Source organism: Heterocephalus glaber, unplaced genomic scaffold (assembly GCF_053883595.1).
Source record: "Heterocephalus glaber isolate CG9 unplaced genomic scaffold, H.glaber_assembly_v1.0 deba00001744, whole genome shotgun sequence".
Lineage (NCBI taxonomy): Eukaryota > Metazoa > Chordata > Mammalia > Rodentia > Bathyergidae > Heterocephalus > Heterocephalus glaber.
The window spans coordinates 5,009,823-5,023,780 of NW_028258450.1; the positions used below are offsets into that span (position 1 = coordinate 5,009,823).

The following is a 13,958-nucleotide window of genomic DNA, read 5'->3' on the forward strand; positions in this document are numbered from 1 at the left end:
GGAGTAGTTGGGGACCTCGCATTCACAGGTCCTCTGGAGGGGCTCAGGGTGTAGGAGGCCCTGGTGCCCTTGATTCCTCCCAGATTTCCTCATTCCTGCCTCTCAGGGCCCGAGCTGCCCTAAATAGTGGCCGAATCCGGACTTGACTGTGGCAGTGTGCCCAGGTGTCGTCCATCCCAGCCTGCAGAGGAAAATGTCCACCAGTCATTTCCAGCCCCTCTGCCATCAGCAATAACAGTGCCAATCCAACACTGCTGAGTCAAAGTCGCTCTGCCCTGGCCTCTGGCTACACAGATGGGTCGGAACCCATCCCTGTCCTGTTTTCCATACCTTACAGTGGTTCTGCTTATGCCCATTAACCACATGTGCAGAGACTCTCACCCTCCCTCCTGCAGCCTCTGATTACTCCCAGGGGATCTCAGCCAACAGCTTCATTGACTGTTTCCATCTAGGTAGGGAACAGGGAAAAGGGGCATTACCAGAACCCCTGCAGTGAGTCCTGGTCTCCTGTGAGCCATGACAGCACAAGGCGAATTAATGAGTAAGGACAGGAAATGAGATTTGGGCCTGATCATTGCTGCTCTGGGCACCAAAGACAAAGGCACCCTAAGCTTACTGCTCTTTATTTGGTTCATAGGGAGTAACAGATCACTCAAAGGGCAGCAATGATCCTAGGACAATGAGGAACTTATGGTGATTAGGAATTTCTCCCTCCCCAGGTGAAACCTTTCTCTTACTACTCAGTTCTCAAGGAACCAGAATGTCTTCAGCTGATGCAGTCTTGCCCTGGAGTGTCACAGCATCACAGGACCACTGAGGTTTTAGCTGTGACTGGAGTAAAAAATGGAGTTGTGTCTTAACATGCCATAGCCAGACTATAGGCGGGAAAACTAAGCCTAATCATAATTTAATTCTGAAATGATTTTCCAAAAAACTTAGGTTGAATTGTTCCCAACAAAGCTACAGCCTAATGATTGGGGTTTTCTGTCCATGAATGGGACACTGCCTTCTGCCTCCAGGGACACCACCAGAGCCCCATATGCTTTCTGGTGGTCTGTTCTCCCCAGCCACCCCACTCCTGGCACTGACTGCTGAGGGAGCAAAGTTGGAAAGAACAGACATTTGTACCCAAAGAGAAGGCAGTGCTTGGGGATGTCTTGGCCAGGATTGAAGTTTTCTTCTTCATCCTTTAGAGCCAGCTTACAGTTGTCATAGGCCATAGCCAATGAACAAGGCCACCAGGAGCCATGTGTCCATCTGTAGTTCAACTGGCTGTGACCAGAAGGTAAACAGGTGAGGTGGTTGAGTCCATGACAGCCAGGAAGTTTCCTTCCAAAGGGGATATAGCCAGGCATGCCACATGTGGACATGTCAGGGACTGGGAATGTAGCTCAGTGGTTCTGCCTCCTGCCTCACAAGTGCAAGGTCCTGAGTTTGATCCCTGGTACCAAAAAAAACAACAAAAAAAGCATTGCTTCAGTACATGTGGACATGTCTAGAACCCAGGTCCCAAGTGGAACAGCAGACAAACATGCACTCACCACGTACACACACTCACGGTCTAGTGACACACACATTTTTTTTCAATACTGAGGAATGAACCCAGGACTTTCAATGTAGCTACATCCTCAGCCCCTTTTGCTAAGTCACTAAGTTGCCCAGGGTGGGCTGGAACTTGCCATCCTCCTGCTTCCCCAGCCTCCCAGAATGCTGGGATCACAGGCATGAGCCACCATGTTTGGCAAGACACACATTTAAACAATGTAGGGCTGGGAAATGTAGCTCAGTGGTACAGTGCCTGCCCGGCAAGTGAGAGTCCTTGAGTTTGATTCCCAGTACCAAACCAAACCAAACCAAAACCACACCCCCAAAAAACAGTGTATATAGAGAAGGTTCCTGATTTACAATGGTTACAATTTTTTGGACTTTACAATAGTTCAAAAGCCACACATATTCAGTAGAAACCATACTGCAAATTCCGAATTTTGATCTTTCCCCAGCTAAGCACTGTGCACTATCAGACTCTTGCAATGAGCACTCCGTGACCATGAAGGTAAACAGCCTGTACTCTAGGGTGCTGTGTTGCCAAACTATGATGTTTGGTAGGCTGGGTGTATTCAATGATTTTTTTCATTCTTTTTTTGCACTTGATCTTAGCCAAAAGGCCGAGAAGTGATTCTTTTTTTGGTATAGGGATTAAACACGGGGCAATGTGCATGCTGGGCCTACCACTGAACTACATGCCCAGCTTTTTCTGTTTTATTTTGAGACACGGTCTTGCTATGCAGTTCAGGCTGGCCTTGAACTCACTATGTAGCTCAGGCTGGCCTCAAGCTCACAGCAATCCTCCTGCCTCAGCCTCCCAAGTGCTGGGATTTCAGACATGTGCCACCATGCCTGGCCTGAGACAGGGTGATGTAAGGTGCCCAGGCTGGGCTCAAACTTGAAGTCTTCCTGCTTCAGCCTCCCCATTAATGATGTGCATTACATGCCTGGCTAAATACATTTTTGATGTATAACATTTTCAACTTATAGTGGATTTATTAGAATGTGACCCCTCATAAATCAAGGGGTATTTGTACTCATATATACACACACTGATATACACATTGCCTTGTGTTCACAACCACTAATACATTATACACTCACACATATACATGATAGATCCACATTCATATGCTGCAACATACACATCCATTTCTATGCACACAATTTCACCATAAATATACACCATGTATAGACACACACATACACAATGCATACTCACCACATATGAGGGCTGGGGATTTAGCTCCGTGCCGCCTTACCTGCCTTGCCAGCACAAGGTCCTGAGTTCGATCTCCAGTACTGAGAAAAGTTATGACACACCATATATGAACATAACATCTATACATACCTGCATAAACACACACCCGAGCCAGGCATGTAGCGCAGTCCTATAATCCCAGCACTCTGGGAGGGTGAGGCAGGAGGATCGAAAATTCCAGCCTAGCATGGGCAACATAGTGACTTAGCAAGACCCTATCTCAAAAAAGGGGTGGAGATGTAGCTCAGTGTGAAGGCCCTGGATTCAATCCCCAGTACAAAGAAAGACGGGAGACATATCTGCACGTATCCACCCATGGATGCACCCACTGTTTACACACAAGCTCAGAGGAAACACTCACGCGCACCCGCCCATGTTGGTGCACACAGCGGGTGGCCCTGGTCACCAGCCCTGGCCTGCCTGGCTTCCGGAGCTGACGCCATGCCTTCCCTCCCCACAGCCATGGCCAGAGCCCAGGGCTCCTTCTTCTTCCCCATGGCGCACGTCATCCTCTTCGTCTTCATCACTTCCACCCTCTTCCACCTGCAACAGCGACTGGTGCAGACTGAACCCAGGCGGAAGGGACAGAAGCTACAGTCAGCACTGCCACCGCCTGGAAGTGAGAGGCTGGCGGCCCCGAAGCTGGAAGGCATGTGGACGATCAACGCCATCGGCCGCCTGGGGAACCAGATGGGCCAGTACGCCACGCTGTACGCCCTGGCCAAGATGAACGGCCGGCCCGCCTACATCCCCGCGCGCATGCACAGCACGCTGGCCCCACTCTTCCGCATCAGCCTCCCCGTCCTGCACGGCGACAGGGGCCTCGCAGTCCCGTGGCAGAACTACCACCTGGACGACTGGATGCAGGAGCGCTACCGCCACATCCGCGGCCGCTACGTGCGCCTCACCGGCTACCCCTGCTCCTGGACCTTCTACCACCACCTGCGGCCCGAGATCCTGCGCGAGTTCAGCCTGCACGAGCACGTGCGCCGCCAGGCCCAGGCCTTCCTGCAGGGGCTGCGCGTGGGGGGCGCCCGGCCTCGCACCTTCGTGGGGGTGCACGTGCGGCGCGGCGACTACGTCCGCGTCATGCCCCGCGTGTGGAAGGGCGTGGTGGCCGACCGCGGCTACCTGGAGCAGGCCCTGGACTGGTTCCGGGCTCGCTACCCCGCCCCTGTCTTCGTGGTCACCAGCAACGGCATGGCCTGGTGCCGGGAGAACATCAACGCCTCCCGCGGGGACGTGGTGTTCGCGGGCGACGGCGTGGAGGGCTCGCCTGGCAGGGACTTCGCGCTGCTCACGCAGTGCAACCACACGGTCATGACCATCGGGACCTTCGGGATCTGGGCCGCCTACCTCGCGGGTGGGGACACCGTCTACCTGGCTAACTACACCCTGCCCGACTCTCCCTTCCTCAGAGTCTTCAAGCCCGAGGCGGCCTTCCTGCCGGAGTGGGTGGGCATTGCAGCTGACCTGTCCCCGTTGCTCAAGCACTGATGCCAGCCTGTCCTGGGCAGTTTCCTCCCCGGGCCTGCAGGCCCATGGTCACGTGCACAGACAGGGCCTCTCCCCCTTGCAAGAGAACACCCGGGCTCAAGTAAGAGAAGTCGAGCCAACGGTCCAAAGAACATATCCCCACGCCTGCCACAACAGGTTGAGGTGGCCCAGATCCAGCGTCAGTCAGCCCAGCAGCTCAGCAGCATCATCGATGACCTATTGCCACTGGCCTGCTTGCTGTGCCACTGTTGTCTTCTCTTAGCCCTGGTGCCTTGCGGTCCCAAAGGGCTGCCACAGACCCAGATGTTCAGTGCAGGAGCAACCTCTTTTAGAGGCAGAAAAAAAAAATTTTTTTTAAGCCTCATTCTTATCATGGGTTCTTCTGAAGAATGGAGGAAACATGTATTCCTCCATTTTCCATTCTGAGGCTGGGTATTTGTAAAGGTCTGCTGAGGACCGCAGGACAGTTGGCATCACAGTGACAGGAGCACAAGGGAGACACAGCAATCCTAGGGGCAGAGCAGGGCACAGGGCCAGGCCTGCTCTTCCTGTTGGACCTTCTTGCAAGAACTCTGGGTCCCCCAGGAGCAGTGCTAACCCCTTCTGAGCCCAGCACCTCTCCTGACCTAAAGACTTCTCATGAGGCTCCAGCTCTGGAGGGTCCCCACACTGACACCAAGCTACCAATACAAGAACCCTTGAGAGGTCAGGCATGGTGGTGCATGCCTGTGATCCCAGCACTTGGGAGGCTGAGGCAGAAAGATTTCATTGAGTTCGAGGCCAGCCTGGGCTACATAGTGAGTTCAAGTCCGGCCTGAACTATGTAGTGAGACCTTGTCTCAAATATATATATATTCTTTAGCCTTCCCTTAAATAAGCATGGCACACACCTATCTGGTAGCAGAAACTGTTCTGGTAGCAGAAACTCTTCTAGCAGCAGGGGGTGCTGTGATCCGAGCTGCTGTGTGGACACATCCAGCTACGGGGAGCATGGCGTGTAGGAACGAACCAGCAGCAAGTGGGATGCCTGTGTAATATTCCCAGCAGGCAGTGGCACTGAACAGGAGGGCAGTGGTGGTGGGAGCAGCCTCATTTCAGGAGCCGACAGAGCCTAGCTGTCACTATGCCACAGCTGCACCTCCCAGAGAGAGACCCTGACCGCCTTCACTGGAGTCAGGCGTCCACCGTGGGGCTACTTCCCCAAGGCCACGGGAGGGGCCGCCTAGGGCAGGTGTAGCTCGGAGTTGGAGTCGGCTCTAGGAGGACACAGTGAAGTAGGGATGCCCCTGACTCACTTCCTGTTAAAAGCTGGGAGTGGGGCATGGGGCTTGGTGGGGGGCAGTGGTAGAGCATGTGCTCCACAAGTACGAAGCCCTGGGATCCATCCTGGGTACCACAAGAAGAGAAAAACTGAGACCAGTTAAACTTAACAAAGTTTGCTTAGCCAGGAAAAACATTCTAGATTGGTGTGGCACTCCAGCCCAGGATGGTTCAGACTGCTCCAGACTGTTACATGTGCAGATGGTATCTGTAACCAGAGAAAAGGAATGACCGTCAATAGCAACCTGATTGGCTTTGGGCCTATTTGCCTTACATGGGCAGGTTTGGGTAGCTTTCAGGCTCTGACTGACTGGAGTTTCAGCTGCTGTCATTGACTGAGATTCCACTGATGGGTTACAAGGGTGTACTCAGGTTACCTTACAACAAGCAGCCATCCTGTGATTGGATCAGAGAGGAGGTTTACCTGGTGGTCAAGGATAAAAATGACATTCATCCAAGCCAGGATGTACCACATCATCTGCCATGAAGGAGAAACGAGATTAGGGGAAGTATAGGTAACTTCCTGGAGAATGAGAGAGAAGGCTGGGCAACTCGGGGACATAGCCTCAGCTACATAGTGAGTCCCAGGCCAGCCTGGACTACAGTGAGACGCAGCCTCAAAAAATAAAAACAAAGCCAGGCATGGTGCACACCTATAATCCCTGTTTTACACACACACACACACACACACACACACACACACATACACAAAGCCACTGCTGCTAAATGGCTTACCCTATGACCTGCTCTCCAGGCCAGTCCTTGGGCTGGAAATCCCTAAGCATTTCTGTCCTTTCTCCCTTCCTTCTCCTCCCTCCCTCACAGATTCCTGTTACTCATGGCTCATGGCGGACTGCAGGGGGCACAGTGGCAATCAATGCCCACTCTGATATGCCCACATGTGTAGTCCCCTCCCCCCCTTCAGTCTGGTTCAGCCTGAGGAAAAGCAGCAGATGTATGATTGGGCCAGTTCCAAGCCAAGTCTTTAAGGCACTGGCATCTTCCTCTCCCTCCCCTAGGAATGCTCACTCTTGGTAGCCCTGAATCCTGAGACAGGGAGAGGGTCCAGTGTTCTCCTAGAAGGCACTTTTATTCTGTGGCTGCCCCAAATGTCTTGTGGCCCAGGGACAGTGGCGCCATGTGCCCCACGGACACTCTGAGAAATACGTTTTGTTGTTTTTATGAGACAAGGTCTTGCTATGTCGCTCGAGCTGGCCTGGAACTCTGTGGCCTGGGCACTGCTCCTCTCTGTGCAGCATGGGTTCTGATAAAGCTCTTCCAGACAGTGCTTCCCTTCTGTGGTTTTTGTGTGTGTTTGTTTGTTTTTGTTTTGTTTTGGCTTGAGACGGGGGGGGGGGGGGTGTCTTGCTATATAGTTCAGGCCAGCCTTGAACTAACTATGTAGCCCAGGCTGGCCTTGAATTCTCGGTGATCCTCCTGCCTCAGCCTCCCAAATGCTGGGATTACGGGTGTGCACCACCACATCCAGCTTGTTTTCTGTCTTGAGTAGCCCTTGCTAAGCTACCTTAGGTAACACCTAAGGCAGCTGGCACCAAGAGTGGACAGAGCTGGTAACACAGATGCCTGACATCCAGAGAGCAATGAAGAGTTGCTGGGAGCTGCCAATTCCAGAACTTCCCATGGCCTGTAGTAACTGCATGCTCCAAGTTGCGGGGGTGGGGTGAGGTGGTGGCACTAACACCTACAGAGCTGAGAGCCACTGGCATTTAAAGCCCAGGGCCATGAGCATAGAAAGAGCTGCACCTTGCCAATTCTTGATTTCTATACGATCTGAGCAAGAACTCTCAGCCAGTGGGTAACACCATAGAAGCAGATGAGAAGGCCCTGAAGAAGAGGGTGGACAGTGGTGACTGCTGTGGGCAGGCTCAAGAATCAGGCCATGTCTAATTTCCATCACACACATGCCAGCTGGTGATAGTACCACAGAAGCCCAGACATCCTGCTGGAGAGACCATGTGGAAAGGGGAAGTGCGCCATTCCACAGAGAAAGAGCAGTCCAGGCACCCCTGCCAAGGTCCCCAACACACCTGAGTCCTCCCCTTGGATGTCCCAGCCCAGCTGGGCCCCAGAAGTCTGCATCTCTGGTCAGCACCCTGTGGAACTGCAGAACCGCCCTGTAGAGCCCAGTCAACCATCGCAATGGTGAGTGGCCCCGGTTATTGTTTTACACCTTCAATAATCATAAGCCCAGATGGGGAGACACAAAGTGCCAGTTCCTGGTGCCTCCCAGGATCAGGCTGAGGTGGCTGGTCAACCTGAGGGCACGCTTGCTCTTCTTCTTCTTCCCTTTTGCCATCCCTTCCCTTTACTCCCTTAGTGCTTTCTCCTGGAAGCAAATCACTGGCACCTGAATCTTGCCCAGGCTCTGCTTCCAAAAAAAGCTGACCTCAGACAGGATACTTCTCATCTTCTTGCCTCCAACTAAAACCCAGGAGCCTGGATCCCTCTTTGTTTTCCTTACTCCTCCCTGCCCTTCTCCTGCATCCAAACAGCCAGAACCACCTTCCAGATTCCCCAGACAACAAGCAGCCATCATGTGGGGGTGCGGGTTGGGGAGAAATCACCCATGAGGCCTCCAAAGGAAGCAGCAAGCAGCATGTTGGCCTGGCCAGCAGCACAGGAGTCCCCACCCCATTGCAATTGTGGAAACAGCCAGATCACAGGTGAGCCAGGCAGGCAAAGTCCAGGTGGTGGGCTGGGTGGCAGCAGCAGTTCTGGGACAGGTGGGCACAGGGGTTGTCTTTGATTCTGTGTCTGCCGCAGGAGGGGCTCTGTTGGTTGCTCTGTACTCCAGGGGAGTCTCTCTGTGGCCTCCACCACAACCAGTTCTCAGTCCCTGGATGCCCCAGAATCCATCACCACGGGTCCTCCAGCAGGTCCCACAGCTGGGCACCACCAAACTCAGATAAGTCAACAGAGAAGATGCTGGGGCCTGGGGGGCCAGAACCCAGCGGAGGACCCCCACTCAGGGCCTCCAGCCAGTCCAAGGCCTCTGTAGGAGCCCCAGGAGAGGAGGAAGGGGAGTTCACCAGGGACTGGAGCGAAGAGGAGAAAACAGAGAGGCCTTCGGAGTCCGGGGAGGGGGATAGGACGTCGAAGGAGCTGGGGAAGTCCAGGGGGATGGGGGGCAGCAGGTCTGAGGAGAAGGAATGGGGCGTGAGCCCATGAAGTCAGGGACGCGGTCCCCCAAATCGCATTTCTCCTTTTCCGGAGTCCTGTTCCCCAGCCCACCCAGGAGTCAGAACCTCAGCCCCTACCCCCCTCAAATCTAGGAGATCGGCTCCTACCATCAGGATCCACCTGATCCTCCAGGATGTCATTGATACCCCGGCTCGGAAGCAGCTGTAGGAACAACACGGAGTGAACACGGGGCTCCCACCCGGGGCCTGAGCCCAGACCCCTCTGGGCCCACACCCTCACCTGTGCCCTCCGGATCGCTTCCTGCAGCTCCTCCTCCAAAGTCAGATCCGCTGGGGCCGGTGCTGAGGAAGGTGTCAGGACTGGAGCCAGAGGCTGAGTCGGAACAGGAGCTGGGGCTGTTACCACGGCATCCCCAGAATGTGGAAGAGGTGGCCTGGGAGGCGCGGGATTTGCTTTGACCTGGAACCGCGAAACCAGCAAGGTCCCGTAAACCACACACACGGGGCTTAACCCCACCCACTCGCAATCTGAGCTTCCATCCCCAGTCCTAACGAGGCAATTCATTGACTCTTCCTTTGGCCTCGCCCCCTATTCGTTCATTGGCTTCTCTTCCCTTAAAATCCTCCTATTAACCACGCCCCTCACCTTGATTTCACCTCCGGGTCATGCCCCCCATATCATTGGCTACTCATTTTTCGACTTCCCGCCCCATCCCGCTTTATTTGTTTTCATTGGTTCACAAACGCATAGCCCCGCCCTCACCCCTCTCTGCCGCCGGGAGGTTCCCAGGGCTTTGGGTCTGAGACGCGGCCAGGGAGTGTCGGCTGCGTTTCCTTCGCGCCGCTGCTTCTGCAGCTCGCGGGGTGGGGCGCCGCTGCGCATGCGCTCCAAGAGCATTGACTTGGTCCCTGATACCGGGAGGCCCTTCAGGCGGAGCTGCTGCCGGAGTTCTGAGACCTGGGCAAAGGGACAGAGGGAGGGAATACTGGGGGCCTCCGGGCGCAGGCGGGGCCAAAACCTTTGAAAACCGACCAGAGAGGGACTGAGTCCGGCCTCCCGGGACTCTACAAGAATAAGACTGAGGATCCAAACTCCTGGATTTCCTTGGGGCAGAGGCTCCCAGGTTAGAGGTCTAGGCCGCTGTGCCGGGCCCAGGGGTGCACGCCTATAATCTCAACAGTCTGGGAGCCTGGGGCAGGAAGGTGGCAAGTTTGAACCCAGCCTGGAATACTTAGCGACTTAGCAAGACCCTGCCTCAAAATAAAAACTAAAAATAATTTTAAAGGGCTGGGGGGAATATAGCCCAGTGTGAAGGCTTTGCTTCAGTCTCTAGTGCCTCCATTCCCCCTACCCCCAAGGAGTCTGGCCCTCATGGAAGGAAAAGACTGGCCTGGAAAAGTGCCCCCCAACTCACCGTCAGCTCTTCCAGTTTAAGGGTCTGAAGTTCCAACCTGTGTGGAGAAGGCGAGGGGCTGGAGACTCCTGGTGGGGAGGGAGTGAGGGGTGTGGGCTTCATCCTAGGTACAGTCATGGGGGGCACAGGTTAGAGAGGCAGGTTTGGGGGTCCCCAAAGACAGGGAAAGCAGGAGTGAAGAATTGTGTGGTCTCTGAGGGAGCAACACATGGGGTAGATGTCTGAAGGGAGAGGAGCTGGAAGCCGAGACAGTGGGGTCTGGGAAAGGAGGGGACTTGGAGCCAGACCCTGGCCCCCCCGAGTCTTGGACTCTGAATGATGGGAATGGAAAATCGGGGTATCCAGAGAGCAGAGATGAGTCATACCTAGGAGATGGCTGCCGTGAGCTCGTCCCACCCCATGGAGGTGGCCCCCTTGGCTCTCCCCTGGCTCTGTAGCCCTGCTCTGGGGGCCTGTACTGGTGGTAGGTGAAGGTTGCTTGGGGCTTGGGCGCTCTCCAGTGGGGGGAGACCTTGGGCGGCTCCTGAAAAAGCAGATGTGATGCCCTGTGCTTCAGCACCGGTTCCCACCTTGTTGGACCCGAGCTGTGTCCAAAGCTCCGGGTCAGCCTGGCACCTGAGAGGGACAAGGACCACAGCTGGATCTCAGGGTGACCTCCTCAGGGCAGACTCACCTGCTGTGGGTGTTGCCATGGGCAACGCTCTGGATCAGGGAGCAGGACCCCAGGGCCGAAGAGGAAAGGGGCTGGGGCAGAGGGTAAGGCTGGGGCCAGAGCTAGGCCTGGGGCTGAGATCCACGGATCCAGATCTGAGGCTGGAGAGAGTGAAGGGCCCTGAGAGGCCTGCACACAGCAAGCCTGCCAGGGAGAAGGGAAAGGAGCGGCAGGCCCTCAGTGTGGGAGAGCAGTGGTCAGGTGGGTGCCCTGACTTCCAGATCTGAGGATTTTCACATTCTCAAGAAAGGCACATGGCTCATGCCTATAATCCCAGCACTCAGAAGGCTGAGGCAGGAGGATTACCTCAAATTCCAGGCCAACCTGGGCTACACAGAGAGACTGTATCGCAAACAAAACAAAACAAAAGCCAGGAATTTTGTCCTTGGTCACTGGAGGTATATTGAGGGTCTCAGAGGTCTGGAGCAGGCACAGCCTGGGCTGCCTCTCTCCTAGGGGTGGGGTGGCAGGGACCTGGACCACTGGGTCCCTGGGAAAGGACAGCATGGGATTTCCATGTATAGAGACTGAGCTGAGGGACCAGTGAGGGATCTGTTGCCAGGATTCCAGGGTGTCCCAGAGGGGTGGGACCACCATGCCCTCCCTTTCAGGGCCCACACTCACTTGGGTCCTGATTCCGTCTGTGGATCCGAAGCTGGAGGACTGTGGAAGGAGGAGGGTGGTGGGAGGAGGAAGGGGTGACGGGAGCATCCTGAAGCCTGGCTCCGGGTGGCTGGGGGCTCAGTCCTTGGCAGACACATGTGCCCAGCCCCCTTACACACCCTGAGGGCAGTGGGCAGCGCTGCTGCTTTCCTGGGCTTTGCCTACTCCCTGCCAGCACAGCACTTGGTCCAGGGCTGCTCCGGGGCTGGGACCCAGGGGCGTGCAGTGGGTGGGAGGCAGCCCTGTCCCTCGTTCCACTGCCCCCATGTGAGCCGTGTGCACCCCACACCTGGCAAATCACCAGTGCTGCAGCCTGGCCCATTGACACCCAACTTTGCACCCATCCTCCACATGCACTACACCCTGGCACCCACCCAGCCACACAACACATGCTTTGCACACTTGGGGTTCAGCTCAGTCTCGGAACAAGGATCTCCTGTTGCATATTTCTACTCTTTTCCATACACATGTACCTTTTCACACACTCCCGGTTCTTCAGTGAATGATGTCTTTGCATGTAATCACATTCCTTTGCACACACAGGTACAGTTTGCCTACTCAGAAATTGACCCACAGTCTTCCTACCCTAGGATCTAAAACATGACTTTTTTTTTTGAGACAGGCTCTTGCTATGTAGTCCAGGCTGGCCCTGAATTCACTATGTAGCCCAGGCTGGCCTCCAACTCATGGTAATCCTCCTGCCTCAGCCTTCCAAGCGCTGGAATGACAGGCATGCGCCACCACACCTGGCTCTAAAACATAAAACTTTGACACATCCAAGCTTTGATAGCTCATTGTCCCCTCACCTCACCCCATTCCAGTCCTCAGCTTTGCATCCCTATCAGTTGAAGCCCTTGTTCCTCCACAGCCCCGGGCCTTCTGCACCCCATGTCTGGCCCCCACCCCACATTGCTCAGCTAGCCGTGTGCTCAATCATGATCCCCCAAGACCCAACTCTTTCCTGAGAACTCCTTTATGCACAAGGAGCCTTTTGTGAGGGCAACACAAGCCTCACAGGTCCTTCTCGCCACTCAGAGTGGCATTCCCAGGACCCCAGGGCCACAGCCCACCCTTCAGAGAGGCCTCTCACCAGATCGGAACTTGGATCGGATGATTTGGGAGCGCTGAGAGGAAGCCGCCAGGGTCATCGCCTAGGCCGGAATGGGACCTGGACTGGGGAGAGGGCCCGGCCCCCACAGAGAGCGAGATCAAAGCCAGTAAATCAGGAAAGGTCCTGAGAGTTAGAGATGGGGGTAGCCTGCAGTTGTTGTGACTTCTGCCTGGAGTCCCGGGTCTGAGGGAGGAGGACTGGGGGCCTCAACTCCCCAGTGTTGGATTTGGCAGACCTGGGGTCTACGACTCCTGTTCCTGAGGCCACTAGGAACCTTGACCTCTGGGGCTTTGAAAGGGGACGGAGAGGCCTGGACCCCGTATCTTGAAGGACCGGAAGTTCAAGACTGGAACACAGTACTCTGAGATGACAAATCCAAGATCCTCTGTTGAAAGGAGAAAGGGGGCCTGAGCGTTCTCGAGAAGTTGAAGGGCTCCAGCGTCCAGGCAGGTGCGAAGGGAATGGGTGAGCATCAGCTACCAGGCCCTTATAGAAGGGGCCGGGACCGAGAGGCGCCTAGGTGTAAGGGGGTCCCTCCTCCCACCCCGGGGCTCCTCACCAGGTGGGATCGGCGCAGCTGTGCTGAAGTGGGCGGAGTCTCCGTTGCGGGTTGAGACCTCAGGCCCCGCCCTGTCCGCCTGGGACTCCTTAGACGCCCTTTTCTGGGACGCCGGGAGCCCAGCAGCGGGGCGGGGAACAAAGGAAACCCGCCTGGGGCCTGGGAAGGGGAGGGGCGAACCTCGGGTCCTAGCTCGCACCTCCTCTCTTCCTGGGGTTGTGGGTCGGGCGCGGCAACAGCAGGCGGACAGGCAGGAGCAGGTGCGGGCAGAGGGGCGCTGGTGAGCAGCAGCGGCAGGTGGTCGGGTCCCAGCCCTGCCGGGCAGGTGCCACCTGTCGCCCTCTTTCCCTGACGCAGCAGCAGGAGTCAAGTTCAGGGGAGGGGAAAGTTCAAAGCCGAGGCCCAGGCCCCCCGGGTCTAAGAAAGGAGGGCATGGACTGCCGGGTCTGAGAGAGGAGGTGCTAGGAACGGGCTGTTGGAATTCAGTGTGTCCCCTGCAGGCAGGCAAGTGTGGATGGGAGGGAGCTGGGGACCCAGATGCCTGGGTCAGAGGGAGGAAAGGGTTGGATATAGGGTTTGGGGGTGGCAGGGAGGGGCAGCTGTTTCCCACTGCAGGACCACGGGCCTCATATTCGGCGGAGCTCATTTAGGATTGTGCGGGAGGGCCCAGTGCTCCTGGGTTGGATTTCATGCAAGAGGGCAAGTTGAGCCCGT

General features: G+C 55.7%; 2 protein-coding genes across 11 annotated transcripts; one reads left to right on the plus strand and one right to left on the minus strand.

Annotated features, from left to right (window-relative positions):
* Positions 1-2,326: 2,326 nt before the first annotated feature.
* Mamstr (MEF2 activating motif and SAP domain containing transcriptional regulator) lies at positions 2,327-13,930 on the minus strand. 10 transcript variants are annotated; one of them, XR_015447102.1, is made up of 10 exons: positions 13,245-13,930; positions 11,536-13,070; positions 10,873-11,012; positions 10,565-10,722; positions 10,200-10,302; positions 9,548-9,742; positions 9,065-9,244; positions 8,932-8,986; positions 6,048-8,780; positions 5,724-5,831 (listed from the first exon to the last, which is right to left on the minus strand). XR_015447102.1 is itself a non-coding variant. In XM_004866985.3 (10 exons), exons 2-10 carry the CDS (start codon positions 12,720-12,722, stop codon positions 8,500-8,502), a joined length of 1,209 nt encoding a protein of 402 aa, XP_004867042.2. In that variant the 5' UTR covers positions 12,723-13,070; positions 13,245-13,930; the 3' UTR covers positions 5,724-8,499. The 10 variants fall into 10 exon arrangements, 9 of the variants coding, with proteins under 9 accessions (XP_087056573.1, XP_004867042.2, XP_087056576.1 ...); XM_004866985.3 differs by having other exon boundaries at positions 5,724-8,780; positions 11,536-11,574; positions 12,665-13,070; XM_087200450.1 differs by having other exon boundaries at positions 6,048-6,101.
* On the plus strand, positions 3,122-6,911 carry LOC110346053 (fucosyltransferase 2 (H blood group)). Its single transcript, XM_087200459.1, has one exon. The coding sequence runs from the start codon at positions 3,122-3,124 to the stop codon at positions 4,301-4,303; it is 1,182 nt and encodes a 393-aa protein (XP_087056585.1). The 3' UTR covers positions 4,304-6,911.
* Positions 13,931-13,958: the final 28 nt, after the last annotated feature.